The sequence below is a fragment of the Synchiropus splendidus genome, chromosome 5 (genome assembly GCF_027744825.2).
Source record: "Synchiropus splendidus isolate RoL2022-P1 chromosome 5, RoL_Sspl_1.0, whole genome shotgun sequence".
Taxonomy (NCBI): Eukaryota; Metazoa; Chordata; class Actinopteri; order Syngnathiformes; family Callionymidae; genus Synchiropus; species Synchiropus splendidus.
The window spans coordinates 10,769,940-10,787,451 of record NC_071338.1 but is presented as its reverse complement, the minus strand read 5'-3'; the positions used below and the strand labels follow the sequence as shown (position 1 = coordinate 10,787,451).

General features: G+C 42.8%; 3 protein-coding genes across 4 annotated transcripts; 2 read left to right on the top strand and 1 right to left on the bottom strand.

The window, feature by feature from the left end:
- mto1 (mitochondrial tRNA translation optimization 1) lies at window positions 1–5,702 on the top strand. 2 transcript variants are annotated; one of them, XM_053864752.1, is made up of 13 exons: window positions 1–138; window positions 567–769; window positions 837–1,036; window positions 1,108–1,225; window positions 1,406–1,701; window positions 1,771–1,883; window positions 1,949–2,139; window positions 2,235–2,365; window positions 2,926–3,130; window positions 4,579–4,744; window positions 4,811–4,920; window positions 5,194–5,351; window positions 5,443–5,702. In XM_053864752.1, the coding sequence occupies exons 2-13, from the start codon at window positions 580–582 to the stop codon at window positions 5,596–5,598; spliced, it is 2,034 nt and encodes a 677-aa protein (XP_053720727.1). In that variant the 5' UTR covers window positions 1–138; window positions 567–579; the 3' UTR covers window positions 5,599–5,702. The 2 variants fall into 2 exon arrangements, with proteins under 2 accessions (XP_053720727.1, XP_053720726.1); XM_053864751.1 differs by having other exon boundaries at window positions 1,403–1,701.
- On the bottom strand, window positions 5,678–9,263 carry LOC128758615 (tectonic-3-like). Its single transcript, XM_053864753.1, has 14 exons — window positions 8,856–9,263; window positions 8,480–8,594; window positions 8,111–8,208; window positions 7,921–8,039; window positions 7,578–7,686; window positions 7,322–7,434; window positions 7,210–7,248; window positions 7,052–7,126; window positions 6,765–6,884; window positions 6,610–6,702; window positions 6,430–6,533; window positions 6,198–6,345; window positions 6,001–6,135; window positions 5,678–5,931 (listed from the first exon to the last, which is right to left on the bottom strand). The coding sequence occupies exons 1-14, from the start codon at window positions 9,124–9,126 to the stop codon at window positions 5,698–5,700; spliced, it is 1,773 nt and encodes a 590-aa protein (XP_053720728.1). The 5' UTR covers window positions 9,127–9,263; the 3' UTR covers window positions 5,678–5,697.
- Window positions 8,721–15,731, top strand: sult1st6 (sulfotransferase family 1, cytosolic sulfotransferase 6). Its single transcript, XM_053864754.1, has 7 exons — window positions 8,721–11,588; window positions 11,882–12,010; window positions 12,148–12,245; window positions 12,328–12,454; window positions 13,560–13,654; window positions 13,731–13,911; window positions 15,457–15,731. Exons 1-7 carry the CDS (start codon window positions 11,408–11,410, stop codon window positions 15,567–15,569), a joined length of 924 nt encoding a protein of 307 aa, XP_053720729.1. The 5' UTR covers window positions 8,721–11,407; the 3' UTR covers window positions 15,570–15,731.
- The last annotated feature ends 1,781 nt before the right edge of the window (window positions 15,732–17,512 follow it).

The following is a 17,512-nucleotide window of genomic DNA, read 5'->3' as shown; positions in this document are numbered from 1 at the left end:
CGCCGTTTCCAACATGGCTGCACACAGTGCTGCGTTACGAGTGCAGTGAGTTGGTCAAGGAGCTTCCACTGAATTTGATCCTTGAGTCTACCTCACGACAGATTCATGAACATTTCCACCGTTTATGTGCCTGATACTGTGAGTTGCTTGAGTAATGTGCTGTCTTTAACAGAATGCGCTGTCGTATTAAGTAGTACCGTGCTTCACAGGATTGGCAGGGACTGAAATGAAACATTTGAAATAAAACTTATTATTATAAAACTTATAATTATTATATTATGTTATGTTATAATAATTAATATTAATAGAGAGACACCCCGCAAACGTTTTTGTTATGTGTTTTGTTTTTGTTTTGCATTTACAGTGTCACTGCCATGGATGCAGTACTTCATGATATTGAAAAATAAAATCTATAAACTGAGACTGTTACAACAAGTTTCACCGAGCTAGTTATAAGTTGGATTTAGCTGCATGTTGTGAAGGTTGCCAGTGTAGCTATTTACAACTGGAAATGAAAAAAATATTCATAACTTTATGAGGTCTGACAATTACTTTCTCCCCATTAGGTAAATATTATAAATGTTGGCGAAGAAGCTTTCTCATTTGAAGAGTCTTCGGCTGGTGGTTTTCCGACATGCCAGTCACCTCGCCAACCATCAGTATGACGTCATTGTGGTGGGTGGAGGTCATGCTGGGACAGAGGCAGCAGCTGCAGCAGCCCGAGTCGGGGCAGAGACACTTCTGGTCACCCAGAAAATACATACGATCGGTAAATTGTTCACACCAGGTAGTGGCTTATTACTTTGTAAACTCATGGTGCTTCTGTCTCTGCACAGGTGCACTGTCCTGCAACCCGTCCTTAGGGGGGGTAGGGAAGGGCCATCTAGTCAGGGAAGTGGATGCTCTGGATGGCCTATGTGGTCGGGCTGGTGACTGGGCTGGAATCCATTTTTCCATCCTGAATCGTAGAAAAGGCCCTGCAGTGTGGGGCCCGAGGGCCCAGCTGGATCGCCCACTCTACCGCCAATTCATTCAAGTACGTGCCACACAGTGCTAATTTTTAGCTGCAAGGAAAAAAAAACCCAATATTTTCCTGTCATCATTTAGTCAGAGCTGCTCTCAACACCCCGGCTGACTGTGGTCGAAGGCTCCGTGGAGGAGCTGATTGTGTCAGAACCAAACCCAGAACAACCTGGAAAACACAAAATAACTGGAATCCGTTTGAGTAAGCAACCGTTCGAAAAGCACATTTCCATGGTGTGGGGCATTATCAACCACTTCTTGCTAAATGTAGTGTTCCAATACTCAAATAAGAGTGATGTTTGATCTCACACTAACTCTCTGATTTAGATAGACCTCATGTTTCTCTGCCTTACAATGAATCACAATATGTTCTCTCCAGCAGCTGGAGGCCACACAATATCAGCCACCTCTGTGGTTCTCACCACCGGCACCTTCCTTTCTGGGTCACTCTTCATGGGCCAGACCAGCACACCTGGGGGTCGTATTGGAGATGCTCCATCCAGCGCTGGGATGTCCCACACCCTCAGAGAGAGACTACAGCTGAGGATGGGCCGACTCAGGACTGGTACCCCACCGAGGATCGTAAAAGACTCTGTAGACTTTTCCTTGGCTAATCTTCATCCCCCTGATAGTCAGCCGACTCCGTTCAGTTTCCTCAATACCAAAACTCACTGCAAGGTGAAGTGAATTGTGTTTCAAGCTATGTGATGCTGGGTGTTATTCAATGACTCCAATAATGTTTCACAGCCTGAAGATCAGCTGCCCTGCTACTTGACCCATACAACACCAGGTGTAGAGAATGTGGTGAGGGAGAGCCTGCACCTTAACTGTCATATCCAGCAAGACACCAAGGGTCCTAGGTACACAGTCACGATCACATATCTCACACACACTGTTCGGATAACTGGAGTCCTGTCTTTCACAGATACTGCCCCTCCATTGAGTCACGAGTCTTACGGTTCCCAGGGCGAAAGCATCAAGTTTGGCTGGAGCCAGAGGGTTTGGACTCAGATCTTTTGTACCCCCAGGGTCTGTCGATGACCATGCCCCCTGACGACCAGCTAGCTCTCATCAGAGAAATACCTCCCATGCGCAACGCTGAAATCCACACGCCAGGTAAGCAGCTAAAAAATGAGCATATCCCCGCCAGGTCGGTGGGGTCTGCTAAACGTTCACATTTTGACTGTGTTTGGGGGTCTCATTCTCTGCAGGCTACGGTGTGCAATATGACTTTGTCTGCCCCACTCAGCTGACCCCCGCACTCCAAGTAAAAAGTACTCAAGGGCTATTTTTGGCTGGACAGATCAATGGAACTACAGGATATGAAGAGGCTGCTGCCCAGGTATTTTTTTCTCCTCACTTAGTGGCGATTGGTGTCACTAGTTCCTGTATAAAGCTTGAAGTTGAGAAGAAGATTTTCATTTGGTAATCCAGCATTGTCAGCTGTGCAGTCTCTTTCTAGTAGCGCCAGTAACGTTGGTCACTGTTACCTTAGGTCTTAAGGGATAAAAGGATGTCTAAATTAATGGAAGGAATTAGATGTGTCTAAGCGAAACATACGTTTTACATTAATAACTTGGTTGTTTAGTAGACAGTGTTGTCTGACTAATATCATTCAAAGTGTGACGCTGTCGCTGCTTCCAGGGAAGTAGGCGGAGTTTTCATGGTGGTGAAACTTTGGAGATGCTTTCATGTTGTTTTTAGAGAAACCTTTGTCTGCTGGTGGGCTTATTTGCATCCTATTCTCTTCCAAATCGGCCATTGTTTATACGTAATGGCTGCACTCACAGAAACTCAGAACAACAAAGTAACTGAGGAGGAACCGCCCGGAGCTTGAACGATTCAAACATCTGCCCAGCCGGTGAAAACATTGAAACCCGACTAACCTGTTTGTTTTGTCAGGGGTTGTGGGCGGGGGTCAACGCTGCCAGGGCGGCTCTGTCCATGCCCACGATGGCGCTGTCCCGGACAGAAAGTTACATCGGGGTCCTCATTGACGACTTGGTGACGCGAGGGGTGACTGAGCCTTATCGCATGTTCACCAGCAGAGCTGAGTTTCGGACGTCTCTGCGACCAGACAACGCCGACCTTCGCCTCACGCTGAAAGGTGAACACAGTTGTTGAGGTTCACTTTCTTGATTCTTCTTAGCTCCTACTTCATAGACGTTCAGTCATTCTGTCCTGTATAGGAAGTGGGGATCCTGAGTATGAATGGTTTGTTCCTTGTTAAAGGGAAACGTCTACATGGCAGCACGGTCACACCTGAGTTAGATGGAGGACCACTCCCCAACACAACAAATATAATCTTTATGGTTTATTATGATAGCCATGTAGCCGTCTGCAGAGGAGATCAGCATGATGCTAGAAAAAAAATAAATAAATTGTTTGTCCTGCTCTTGAATATGAAGTGAAAATAGACAGAGGGAAATTCTGCTTCATGTTTTAACCATTTCACACAAAACAGACAAGAGGAAGGATTATAATCCAAATAGGTCAAAACACAAGGTTCTACAGTGAGTTATCCATGTAGATGGCCACATTTCTATCTGAACCACAACGTTCACCATAAATGTGCATTGTGATGTGACTTAATTCTGTGTTAGCCAGAGGGATCATGCAGTTGGAGCGCTCCATACTAGGCCGCTGTGTGCAAACTGACGGAACATGGTGTTGCTTTTTATATCATCTGGCCAGAATGAGCCTTAGAGAGAGCCACACATGTTTTGTTCCATCTGTGAGGTGCCAGATATACAGGACCCAGGTCAAGGGTCAAACCAGCCTGAGGTTATTAGGAGTTCAAAGAGGGGCTTCCGGTCTTGATTTACATGCCGTAAAAACAAACCCTTGATTAAACCGAAGCCAATTTGTCAAGACAATAAAAAACAGATGATCAGGAAGGATGTTTCTTCAACACGATCTGCTCCATGTTAAAAGTAGTTGAAACTAAAGATAGTCCTGTCGCTCATTTTGGCTCAGTTGCAGTTACATTTCATAAGGTGCCGCATTATATTGGTGTGTGAGGAGCCGTTCAGCCCAGACATAGAGGACAGATCTAAAAAGGCTTAAATTGAACTTGCATTTTGTTGCTTAAGTATAAAAAGGAGGAGAAAATATGAAGATTGATGGTTACAGGGGAAGAACAACAGACACAAAAAGAGGCAAAATAAGAGAAAAAGAGAACAAATCTGTCTGTTTCAGTGGAAACACATGCTACAGCAGTTTTCTTAGAAAAGGTGGGCTGACCTCACATCAGATGGTGGCATTACCATCACAGCTGACTGATGTTGAACTAGTGTGAACAAGCAATGAATCATTACTTTTGTTATGTCCTGCAAAATTAGGTAGCGACTTTCTCATGCATCCACTCCACTGGGACTGTTTATAATACAATCATGCAGCGCCTTAAAGTGTAATTATTACACACTCATTTCCCTGTGCTAGTGGTGGTGACATCGCATCTTTATGAAGTTTGTGGAGAGTTTATTTCAGCTCATTCATACCACAGTGTTTTTGCTGTATAAAGCAAACAGGTACATGTCTTTGTTTTGCTGGCAGGTTTTGAAGAAGTTGGATGTGTATCATCACAGCGGTACCAGAAGGCTGTCAGTGTGAGGGACAGTCTGGAGGATGCGCTAGCAGCTCTGCAGTCTCTGGTTCGCAGCAGTACAGTCTGGAAAAGGATGCTGCCCAATGTGCATATAAGCGACAACAAGAGTGTGACGTGAGTCAATGGCGCCACATGTGCGTGACTGATTCACCACGTGACACCTCACTTTCTATATTTCAGAGGCCTGGAGCTGCTGCGGTACAATGACGTCACACCTGAAATGTTGCTGTCTGCTCTACCAGAACTTCTGGAGCCCTACAAGGAACTGTCACAGAGGCTGAAGATCGAGGGTGAGCATCTTCAAGCACATGGTGGTGAAAGGACATTTCTTAGCTCTTGAAGTGATTCAGTTTTCCTAGTAGATCCTTGGGATCTGAAGACTCATGTTGCTGTAGGTTGTGAGTCCAGCACGACCTAACAGTGAGCCCTTCTGTGCGTGTAGCCAATTGCAGTCTTTATCATAGTGGATATTTGTAGCGTTTGTCTCCCTTAATCTCACACATCTTAACGTACTTCGGCTGATGTTTCAATACTAAACTAGGTCTTGTCCTTTCTGTGCCCAGCTGTGTACCGACCACACTGTCTGCTACAGAAGAAAGAAATGGAGAGAATACAGCGAGAGGAGAACATGACTCTGCCACAGGACCTGGACTATCTGTCGCTGCCCATTTCCCTGTCACAGGAAGTCAGAGAGGTTCTGGACCGAGTCCGACCGAGCACGGTGAGCTGGTAGCCAAGTCTGCCCTGTGGTAGCCTTTCTCCTAACAAGCGTGGAGGACTGTGGAATACACTTGGTGTCTTCTGTCCTTTAGCTGGGTGCTGCGACTAAACTACAGGGAATAACTCCTGCGGCCATTGTCCACCTGCTCAACTATGTACAGCAGTCAGAACGGAGGAGGAAGCGAGCGCACAGAACACAAGACCAGGACCGAAAAGTGCAAGAGTTGTTCATCGACAATCCATGTTGACCAAAGAAAACATTTGAATAACCTAACAATATATCAACATATAATACTGCAGAGGCTGCTGGGTTTTCTTTGAATGAAATATTTTATTAAAAATAAACATTACAAAACGGTAACAATCATCACAATGGCTTTTATCACTAAACTCCACGAGACCTCTGTGTGAGTGTGACCTCTGTTGATCAAGTGTCCTTCAATTTCAGCCAGGCCCCTGGTGAAGAACCCAAATGGAAACTTCCAGTCAAATTGGGGTTGACCTCTGGGGGGGTCTGGGAAAACGGTGGTGTCAACAAATGTGACCTCACTGGTGAGTGTGAGTGGAGTCGAGAGTGGACACTGGAACAGAACAGGAACATTAGGGTGGAGATACTAATGGAATACTGTGATAAATAAAACAGAGCCTACTTTCATGCGGGCACACTGGAACAGGTATTTGGCCCCCAGGATGTAGTTCTGGGGAAGATCGAGGGGTCCGAGGCGAGCCCACAATATCCTCAGTGAGAGAGAGCGAGGAAGGTTGCAGCCCGAATCACAGGATTCCTAGTCAGAGTAGCACATGTCACATGCTGTGTTACGAGACACCTAGGTGGTCTTGAATCTACCTGCGTGCTCAATGGACATTCCTGCCTGATGACTCTGGTCCAGTCTGGCTGCGACCCAGAGTTCATCGCAATCACGCCAGGTGAGGCAAGTCCCTCTAAGATGGTATGAATCTGGGAGCGCAGCTCTGAGCAGTTTCTCACAGATGACCTGGACCACGGGGTAAGAAAAAAGAGGGCAGAACTTTGCGTCATGATCTGAAATGTGAACATCAGATGCTCAACCCACACTCACCTGAAAATACAGCCGGAAACAGTGTTGAGTTGAAAGAGGACACGTGACCTTGCACTGACGTCAGAGGAGCACTCACCTCCCTGTGACACCCCAAGTGTTGTCACCTGAGACCCAGTCAAGGAATATCAAGCACGAACGCATACAACAAGTAACTTTACCAAAACAGATCAATGAGGATACAGGCGTCACGGCTCCATCAGAGCGGCCGATAACAGGAGACCCAGCTTGAATTCCAACTGAAGGTATGTCTGGTTTTGGACTCTGTGTAACAAGCTAAGAAACAAAGCAAATATATAATTCACTTGTCTGTGATCGTGTAGACTGAAATAACTTACCTGGAATTGCACTGTGTGATCCTGCAAAAGCAACTGATTGAGTTCAACATCAGCAAAGACCACGTTGACAGTTGCAAAGGTGAGTTCCCCCTTACTTGTGTATCCAATAACCAACTCCACCTGAAACACACATGTTGAACATTCTTCTTTAATAACAGAATTCAGGCAGGAATCTAGAAGGTAAACATTTCTTTAAGAAGCAAAAAAAAAAAGAATTTGCCCTCTAAACTGCAGCCTTCAGATCTCTACATTTCTGCTGCTGTCAGTCAGACCAGAAACTGTCTCACCTTTTTTGCCACATTGACGCACATGTTGTTCTGTTCACTTGGAGCCGCCCAGTCAGAGAGTGCAGTGATGGGGACCTTGAGGGAGTAACACATTCAATTTTATGAAGCCACAAATGACGAAATAGAAGTTGAGGCAACAACCATATGCCATGTCTCACCAGGAGGTCCGACGGTGGCGTCGGCTCAGAAACTGGAATCTGCAACAGCATTGATTATTATTTCCTGAGTCATAACAGCGTCACTAAGCAAAGTTCAGTGTCATTTTCTCACCTTGAGCAGTGCTAGATTGGTGAAGTAGGAGTGAGCGTCGAGATTTGAGTCAGCAGCGCAGGATTGAGACGTCAGCTTGCGTGAACAAGACAGTGTCACAGACCTCAAAAACTCTACCGGTAGGACAAAAAAAGGTTTCTTGAGAGGCGACTTCATTCACGTGTCCTTTCATGGAGTTCAAGAATTAGAAATCTTCTCCACTGTTGTTAACTAGTACTCAACAATCAACAACTCATTGTTTGCTGTCAGAGCTCACTTGCTGGGTTGCGGTTGAAGCAGAGCGAGGAAGCAGCTCCAGGAGACGGTTGGTGAAGGAAACTCTTTATTGATGAGGTGGAGGAGTAAGTCTGGACGATGTCATCAGCCTGTGAAATGACAACAATCGACCCTTAGATCATTGCATATTTCGAGATCCAAATTGTTTCACCAATTAAAATATACTGTACAAATAATGTACAAATTCACTCTTATTTTGATTTTATAGTCAATTGGACAAATCAAAGCACCATATGGTCATATTCTAAAACTGTGATACTATTAAACGCCATCTAACCTAATCTAAATATATTTCTGCTTGAAATGAGACAGAGACCTGGTACCTGGTAAAAGTCTCTATTGTGTTTAGGTTTCGTGGCTGTTGGTGGCGAGAAGTGATAGGAATTCCCTACAGGATGAGGAGTCTTGGGCGAAGCTGGTGGAGACTCATCTTGACCAAGTGCTGGAAAATATCATTTCAACTAGCTGCTTTTTCAGGAAAACATGATTAAGAAAAGTTGGAAACATTTTTACCTGCTTTTTGAACACAAAAAAGAGTGTCCGTCACTGTGACGAGAGATGAATCCACATTGGAGCGGAAGACCAACTGTTTGTCAATGCAAATTCCAGATCTGGCGAGTAAAAGGTGAGAGGCAATGTGAGCTTGTTTTCTGAGCTATGGAGGGAATCCATCCACTCATCCACCTCATACACACACTGTATATATTCAAGTCATCATTTGTAACTGATTTTCCAATTTACACAAGTTACATCATTAGAGTATGTTTTATTAAGAAGCATTTATTAAGTTTCTATTAAGAAGCATCTTGGTGAGCAACAGTGTGTAGTACGAGGATGATAAAGCGACTCTCATATCAAATACAGATAGTCGTGAAAACTTACATTGACTTCTTAGGACAGCCAGAGAAAACATTGCTCAAATTAGCAACCTCACAGTCCACTGTGTCACAGCAGCAGCCGATGTCACAGAAGCCAGGCGTTAAATCACAAAGACACGCTGAGGAACAAAAAAAAAAGATTATACAAGGACTCTTAAGAACTTTCAAAGGCTTTTCATTCTCACATGCGCTGCAGACTTTCATCACATAATAACTGTGCATTCCCTAATGCCAGGGCAATTCAGTACTTCAGAGATTTGAGTTTATTTTCAACGTAAAGTATTTTCAAAGCATGCACACTATTCATCCATAAACTCCATAATAGTAATGGATAATCCACAAGAGTCAATGCGATTTACAGGACATTCATTTGTAATTACCCTTGGTCCCAGCAGGCTCGGTGGTGGGGAAGGATGGAGCTTCGCTGATAACGGTGGTCTCTTCACTGACGACAGTAGGACCCCCGGTAGCATTGGGCGCAGGTGTCCCCACATCAACCCCGGTGACGTTCTCCACCCCTGGAGCGGGAGACGGCGTTTCGTCGTGGTTGCCACTGACGGTGGTAGAAGTTAGCTGTGAGTCTATAGCCGCAAACTCCCAACACAACAGAACAAATATCAACGCTAAAGCGCTCCATTGGTGGGAATTCATGGCTTCACAAAAACATTGTGAACCATTTGTATAGTAGCGTTCAAAAGATTCCACAAAGACTCGAATTTTGAAATGCTTTGCAGTTTAGTTAGCTACGCATGCTAATTTTAGCAAGCTTCTCGTAACTAAGGAAGCGGTCAATTCACCTTCCGGTGGAGGAACGTCATTACCGTAAAACCTATGAGAGTGGGTGCTCTGAACTTTTTGAAGTCAAGTAGACATTTATACGACATGGCTGATAGTTTATTGCGTTCCTTGGACTAGGAAATGGATGAGTGAATGATACATAGATGTGTCTGGTACAACCATACAAATAATTACATGATTTATATCATATACTTTCCCAACAACTAGGAAAGTATATGCAAGGATGTTTACGTCATGGGCTGTAAATGCAAATATTTCTTTATACAATTGATATGTAGAGAGAATTTCATTGCATTGTTTCAAATTATTTGTGTATATTCAACCAATTAATATTATCTATTTATCTTATGGACTGTGTGATTCCACATTAGCTGCATGGTATTTATTCTTATCCAGTCACTCACACTAGATTATGTTTTCAGCATGTTTATCTTTAGCAGTCAATGTTTTATGCCGACTTGAACAGGTATTTCAAAAGTTAATTCTTCTCTGAGACGTTAACAGTACTCGAATTTGTTGGTTCGTCCGATCTGCTGTCCATGTAGTTGAAGCAGATAAAGGTTTAGTTGTTTTGAGGCCAGACAAATGAAGCATATGACTAGTATGCCTCAGTGGCCATGATGAGATTAGCACCCTCCCGTTATTTCCCCACAGAAGTGGATGGAATGTTCCCATCTGGATAACATGTTGACATTACTTAACGTCTCTCCCTTCGAATCATTTTTAAATGACTCTTCGATATTTAAAATGAATTGAAAGTTCAAGGTCTGCATTCAACTATCAATTGTCGTCAAGCTGCTTTGTACAATAGTACCACTTCATCCATCTGAAGAGAGGAACTAAATCAATGACAGTGTATTATAATCTGCCTTCACAATGAGAACATGTGCTGAGTGGCAGGAATTGATCATGTGACCAGGGATGTGTGTGAGAAGAATTATTTAAAAGGCAAATTATATTAGTCTTTCAACATACACGATAGATATTTGATATGAGAGACTCCGTCATGAGTTATAACAACGTCATCATCATCTTGTCACGTGCTTCCTAGCCTGCCATATATCCTCTTTCCATGCTTTCTGTTTACAAATCCGGTCCATCAGGTCTGCCGGGATGTTTGCTTTGTAAACCTTTTCACCTCTTCCTATTTTGTAAGAACCAAAATGGCCACCGGGCAAAATCGGTGCGTCAGTTTCCCCTCATACATTTTTTTTTTATTGTTGTCAGATTGAAATCTTTTTGAGACACTTAGTGGACCTGGCAAGGCGCCCTCTGGGCAACTGGACTGGACAGTGTGGAATGTGAGACACAAACAGATGCCCATAACCAGATGACTTATCCAGCTGACTGAACTCAGAGTTGAAGCTCTGAAATAACTGACACTACAACCGCAAAGAAAGTCAGTGACCTTTACTGCTTCTAAGTCAGACTTTTATGGCGTTTCAAAGAATGGGATCAAAGGTTTTGAGTGGCACAGGTATCTAGAGTCATCTGGTTTATGCAACAATAAGGAGAAACTGGTTAAGTATTACAGAAAAGCCCCAGCAAACACTCCAGCCGGACAATACCTTGTGTTAGCCCTCATGTTACTCCACAAATGTGATGTTTTCTTTCTGGCCCTTTGTGTGAAGAACTAAGGACCTCCCTTTCCCCTCCTCATGTTACATAGGAGGAGATTTTGATGTCCGCTTCTTGGACAGAGAAATCAGACGTGACTGGGCAAGTTACATAAGTGCATGCTGCGACCTGCTAGTCCCAGTTTGGTCGATCACAATCAGATAAGACACCCGACTGATTACAAACACACATGGAGGCTGAAAGTTTTACGCAACGGGAATATCATTTTCTCTGAGGAGCCTGCAGAGAGACTCATGACCAGCTGAGCAAACAGGAAGGGAAGTTGGAGCAAGAGTAAATCTCAGCCAAAGGTAACAGGACGGCTGCCGAGAATTTTACATGCTGGTTGTGGACAAGCAGGAGGAGACTTGAGTTGGACTTGAAACCAAATTGAAGTGAATGTTTGACAAAGGATCATAAGTCAACGGAAACACACAAAGGCGAGGAGCTTCAAAAAGAGAATTTTTTCTGCAAAAAGAAGTCTGCCACGGCTCACCACGACAGCAACTTCTGCGTTATGGAAGACCAGGTTTCCTATGGGGAGGCTATTGAGAAAGCCTCAGGGTCCATCACCCGCTTCCCTTTAATCCCCGTCAGAGGAGTTCCTCTCATGAATCATATTGCGTACAACTGGGACGCTGTGTGGGCTTTCCGTCCAGACCCCTCCGACCTCCTCATCGCCACCTACCCAAAGGCAGGTAATGGTTTGATTTTTTTTTTTCATTTTGTTGTCTAAGGAAATGACTACATGCATAACATATATATATATATATATATATATATATATATATATATATATATATATATATATATATATATATATATATATATATATATACTCACCACTACGCTCTGCTGATTGTTTGGTCAGCAGAGAGATCAAAATGACCTCAAACCTATAAAGACCGCTGCATTGAATTTCGCTGTGCTGCGTCTACCTTGCTGGTATGTGGTTTTGGTGTCTTGAACCATACACTTTGGGTTTGCAAAGGGACAACATGGACTCAAGAGATCGTGGACCTTCTTCTGAACAATGGGGACGCAGAGATCTGCAAGCGAGCCCCAACACCAATCCGCAGCCCCTTCCTTGAGATCAACTCCCCTCCTCCCATACCTTCAGGTTTGCTTTTATGCTATACCTTCTTCCTCATGCCATAAAAATACATACATGTTGTGATCAGAATTGCTTGACTTTTTGACATTTCTGCTCACATGAACCCCAAGTGAAAAATCATTATTTGACTTCAATATTTTTAGGACTAGATCTGCTTAAGAAAATGGATCCTCCAAGAGTTATAAAGACACATCTTCCATTCCAGCTGGTGCCGCTGGGGTTTTGGGAGAACAAGTGTAAGGTAGGAAGTTAACGTTTCCCCTCTTCCGAGTTAACACTTAACCATATATGATCCTTCACCTCCTTTTTAACTGTGTTTAAAGGCTATCTATGTTGCACGCAACGCAAAAGACAACCTGGTGAGCTACTACCACTTTGACTGCATGAACCTGACCCAGCCAGAGCCCGGCCCATGGGAGGGCTACGTCCAAAAGTTCATGCGAGGAGATTGTAAGTGCATATGAGTTCATAGAGTGGTGAGAAAAAGAGTTGACCTACTTCCTGATATCTTTTTTTACACGTTTGTCACACCTCAATGTTTTAGAACATTGATAACATTAAACATTTGTCAAAGAAAACACAAGTAAACACAATACACAGTATTTAAATGGAGTGTTTTATTATTGAGGGAAAACAAAATCCAAACTTATATGGTCCGGTGTGGAGAACCACAACCACCACACCAAGGGCAAGTAGTAAGAATAAAAAAAAGTAAGAATAATTTAAGATATATTACTCTGGAGAAGGCTGTTAAGCAATTTATAAACCTTTCAGACTCTCAGTGAGAACCATTATTCACGACTGGTGAAAACAGTGGTGATCCATCCCAGGAAGGCTCGGCTGATCAAAGTCACTTCAAGAGCGCAGCAATGATTCATTCAAGCGGTGTTAAAAGAATCCACAAAACATCTAAAGAGCTTATTAGAGCGTACATTACTAGCGTCATGATTGATTCTCCCCCTCCATTTGTTGCTATTGATCAATACAACTATAGCTATAGATGCATCTAGACCAGACCTGGGCAAAGTGTGGCCCGGGGGCCAAATGCGGCCCTTTGACTGTATTTATGTGGCCCTCCTGGAGTCAGAGCAAAACTATAAAACTGACATTGTTGTTGTCTCTGACATTTTGTCTTATGGATTGTTTTTTGTTTATTATGAAGTAACTGAAACATAACTTTCTTGCTTAATTATTTTTCTAAATCTTTTCCGTTGGCTATTTTAGGAGTATTTCTTGTCCCTTAAAATACATCAGAATTGAAAGTAAATTTTGAAATGTATGAGCCACATTGACAATCTTTAAATGGAATGTGGTTTAAATTAAATAAAACACAACAAACCAACAGTTTCTATTCATTTTTACAGTGTAGATTCATAATCACACATGATTTTTATTTTCAATTTTCTCTTGTCCTCCTCTCTTTGTGTTTGACGGCCCTTCTCAACGATCACAATATATAACCCGGCCCCTTGGGAAATTTAATTGCCCACCTCTGATCTAGACAGAGTTTTGCACCGCAGTGACCATTCAAGCAGAGCCTGTGTTGTGTTGACAGTGGGTTGGGGCTCCTGGTACGATCACGTGAAAGGATTTTGGGAGGAGAGAGAAAAGAAGAATATTCTCTACCTCTTCTATGAAGACATGAAGGAGGTGAGCATTTACCCTCTGCTTTTTTCATGATTCACAGCTGTTGGTAATCGACAATTGACATATTATATTATTCCAGAACCCTCGTCGTGAAGTGGAGCGTATCATGAGGTACCTGGACCTGTCGCTGTCTGATGAGGTCATCAATCGTATAGTGGAGCTTACGTCATTTAAGAAAATGAAAGAGAATCCGATGGCCAACTACAGCTGCATACCTGAGAATGTCTTCGATCAGTCCATCTCTCCCTTCATGAGAAAAGGTGGGTCATCTGACCTCAATGAAAACATCCTTGAAATTCAGAAAAGCCACTTTTGCTATATACTGAAGTCCATTGAAAATGGGCATCATGTACAAGAGTGGTGAGCCAATGTGGTGTACCTGCTGTGTTTGGAGAGGAAAACAAAAACCAATCCACCAGCTCATTGAAGACTGAACACGTCTGGTGGCAAAATAATAATATGGTCTAAATTGGAAAATTATGAGTCCATATAGTGGCAGTCCAATATGCGTCCATTGAAAAATAAGTCTCTACATACTGTCCCGGGTCATGTTGTCATGGCCATTCACTCCACCATGGCAACGTCTATTAGATATTGCAACATCTTGATCTTGGCAAAGGCTCCTGCCTGTTTGATGATCCCTGTTGTCAAATGCCACAGTCTGCTGTCCTGAAAAGTTTGCGCTCCTCCGGTGGCAGTCTTACCATTTTTGTTTCACTTATGGTAGTACAGCAAAAATGCAGGCCACGTTTATAATCTCATCTGCATGTTTTTATAGTGCAGTTTGCGTTCCTCATGTCATGCACATGAATTTTTTTTGGAGTCATGCTTTCATCATTTTCTGAGCTGCATTATTAACAGTCTTTAGTGCTGGTAGCAGCATTGACAACATCAGCATTGCATCTGGAAATAGCTTTGATTGCAACATTTCAAATTTACAAGTGGTGCCTTGTCTATGAGTTCAATATATTTATTATTATTTAACTACTTACTAATGGTGGCAGGTTATCTTAAGAGATGTGGAACAAAAATGATGAGCCTCTCAGCTTGACACAGCTCAAGCTCTCATTTCACCTTCACTGCTTCTGTCTTTTTCATTTATCTGGACCAACTTTAGCTCATTCACTTACCAACTACCAAAGAGGCCCATTATCTCAGCTGGTTTTTAAACTTGGTGTACGACCACAAACTGTATGAAGAAAAGAGAGGGAAATCGTTAACACATGAGCAATAATAGTCAGTGGCCAGGAAATGCATAATATAATATATTGTCCGACGAAGACATTTGTGTCAAATGTTGAGACCAGTCTGTGAAAATAGAAGGATTTTGGATCAGAGAAAATTGTATTGTCATCATTCACATCTACGCCTGCATTTTATTTTTCACTTCTTTTGGTTCATTTTGAATTCCAAGTGGTTTAACAGGTAATTAAGTTTGTGGACATTTTTTCTGTTCTGTTGCCAAGATATTCACCACTTTAAAATATTTTCAAATATTTATAATTTATATGGAGAATCTTGAAGCAAAAATGCATTTAAAAATGAAACAACAATTCGACTTTTCCCCACATCCCAAATAAGGCTGTTTTTCTTCTGTCCTCCGGCTTAACAGCCCCTCATATGTGTCTCCGTATATCATGTGTCCCCGCCTGTTCCAGGACGATCGAATTGTTGTTGATAGATGCAATGGCGGCCTCTAACGGACGGTTTACTTTACTGCACCCTCAAGTTCCTCGTTTTGACGCTCCCCTCTTTCAGACTCTGCATGTTAACACATTTTCTCCTGATATGATCGTGTCCAACAGGAGAAGTCGGGGATTGGACCAACCATTTCACACCGGAGCAGTCGAAGATGTTTGACGACGACTATGAAAAACAGATGAGGGACTCCAACATTCCCTTCAGAACAGCCATTTAAAAGAACCTGTTTCCAATTCCAATCGCACATAACCCAGCAGAGACTGGCTGAAGCGGTACCAAGAGAACAAATCGTTAAAGCTTGGCTTGTTTATTATGTTTTTTTTTTTTAATCGCAGTATGATGTAACAAGTAAATAAAGCCCAGCTTCATCCGTCAGTAAGTCAAAATCTTTGTGACTCTGTGAATGTGTCACTTTGTGGATAAGATTGGCAGCTCAGTGGTTAGTGGCATGGCTGCACACAGGAACAGAGTGAAAGCAGCATGGTAGCAGTAGCAAGACCACTGACAACGGTGGAGTGATCAGGGGAGGAGTGGATGTAAACTTCCCCTGTATTGTGATCCTCCGTTATTGGCACACCACTCCATGTTCTCACTTAGTTGAAAAAGGCATCCTGGATCCACGGTGCTGCTGCATTTGTGCTGGTTTCCCAGAGGCTCGACGGGCCTCATCACTCAGAGCCGCCTGCATTTCAGAATGTATCCTATCAATCCCCTGAGCTTTACCACATTTATTGTTCTGGTTTATGTTTCTTCTGCTTGTATTTTTAGGTCCCTGAATGGCTGATGATGCCAATGACAACAAAGCGAGCTACTACCACTGTGTAAGACTCAACATGAGCCGAGCCTTGGGAGGCTACTGCCCACAAGTTCATGTGAGGAGAGTGTGAACTAACGGCCCTGGATTGCCAACAATGAGCAGGAATGGACCTCTGGGTATCTGATGACAAAACAGAAGACTGAGGTTTGGATTAAGGAGGTCCAGAATAGAAGGGTCTGGCAAGGATAAAGTATGGGAACCTTTGAGAGTCGTAGGACTGAAGACGGAAGACTGCGATTTGATTGAGATTACATACACAAGCGATGTGCTCAGAGTGTCATCTCCAACTTGTTTTCAGCACACATTCTTCCGCATGTACAGCATGTCTGCTGCTACCAAGGTACTGATCCATGTTTTGGTATCAGTTTCATGAGTAGTTGGAATAGAATAGAGTGGTCACTCTGGAGCAACATTGTGGATTCAACATGGTTGCAGTGATTAAAACATAGTTTCTTAGTCACATCTCTACGGAAGAGGATTAGGGCCAGTGAAGAAAAATATTCTCAGTTTTATCTCAGTTTTCGGACTTTAAAGTCAGAATTCTGACTTTTTTTTCTCAGAATTCTGACTTTAAAGTGAGAATTGTGACTTTAATCTCAGTTTTCTGACTTTAAAGTGAGAATTGTGACTTTAATCTCAGTTTTTCCTACTTTAAAGTGAGAATTTGACATTTTTCTCTCAATTCTGACTCTAAAGTGAGAATTTGACTTTGTTTTTCTCAGAATTCTGACTTTAAAGTGAGACTTTAATCTCAGTTTTCTGACTTTAAAGTGAGAATTCTGACATTTTCCTCTCAATTCTGACTTTAAAAGTGAGACTTTAAAGTGAGAATTCTGACTTTTTTTCTCGGAATTCTGGCTTTAAACAGCAGGGACGTTTCCCGCCCGACAATTCATTTCTCAACGTCACAAAGCGAGAATTCTGATTTATGAGATTAAAGTTCTCAATTTAATTCTGCCAATTATTTTTTTTCTTCACTTCCGTACATCTCGCATCAGTGTACAGATGTATTTATATCGCTGTCCATCGGTCCATTTTCAAGACAACCTCTATGAAGCCCAGTTTTTGAGGTGACGGCCAGAATATTGTAATATCCAGAAGGCTTCCACACAAGCGAGAGTAGGATGTATTCCAACGGGTCTTTATTTCACAGCAACACCGAAGATAACTTCTTCACGCTTTTCGTACCACGCTCTCACTTCCCACAACCCCCAGCAACTCCGTCACGCTGCCCCTTCCCTCTCCCTAGTCAAACAGAACATTACAGATCAACAATAAAACTATTTAACAGGTGTTACAATATGTTTACAATATTATGCCTTGGAGCAGGAATGGAAGGAAGG

What these genes read in the sequence shown, in the direction of transcription:
- LOC128758615 (XM_053864753.1), bottom strand. Translation starts at nt 9,126, where the DNA reads ATGAATTCCCACCAATGGAGCGCTTTAGCGTTGATATTTGTTCTGTTG. An exon ending in TTTTTGTGTTCAAAAAGCAG is followed by an intron (nt 8,040 to 8,110) that starts GTAAAAATGTTT and finishes GATATTTTCCAG; the next exon opens with CACTTGGTCAAGATGAGTCT. An exon ending in TCCAGTGTGCCCGCATGAAA is followed by an intron (nt 5,932 to 6,000) that starts GTAGGCTCTGTT and finishes GTTCTGTTCCAG; the next exon opens with TGTCCACTCTCGACTCCACT.
- sult1st6 (XM_053864754.1), top strand. Translation starts at nt 11,408, where the DNA reads ATGGAAGACCAGGTTTCCTATGGGGAGGCTATTGAGAAAGCCTCAGGG. An exon ending in TTTGGGAGAACAAGTGTAAG is followed by an intron (nt 12,246 to 12,327) that starts GTAGGAAGTTAA and finishes CTGTGTTTAAAG; the next exon opens with GCTATCTATGTTGCACGCAA. An exon ending in AAAGTTCATGCGAGGAGATT is followed by an intron (nt 12,455 to 13,559) that starts GTAAGTGCATAT and finishes TTGTGTTGACAG; the next exon opens with TGGGTTGGGGCTCCTGGTAC.
- mto1 (XM_053864751.1), top strand. Translation starts at nt 580, where the DNA reads ATGTTGGCGAAGAAGCTTTCTCATTTGAAGAGTCTTCGGCTGGTGGTT. An exon ending in TCTACCGCCAATTCATTCAA is followed by an intron (nt 1,037 to 1,107) that starts GTACGTGCCACA and finishes GTCATCATTTAG; the next exon opens with TCAGAGCTGCTCTCAACACC. An exon ending in AATAACTGGAATCCGTTTGA is followed by an intron (nt 1,226 to 1,402) that starts GTAAGCAACCGT and finishes TGTTCTCTCCAG; the next exon opens with CAGCTGGAGGCCACACAATA.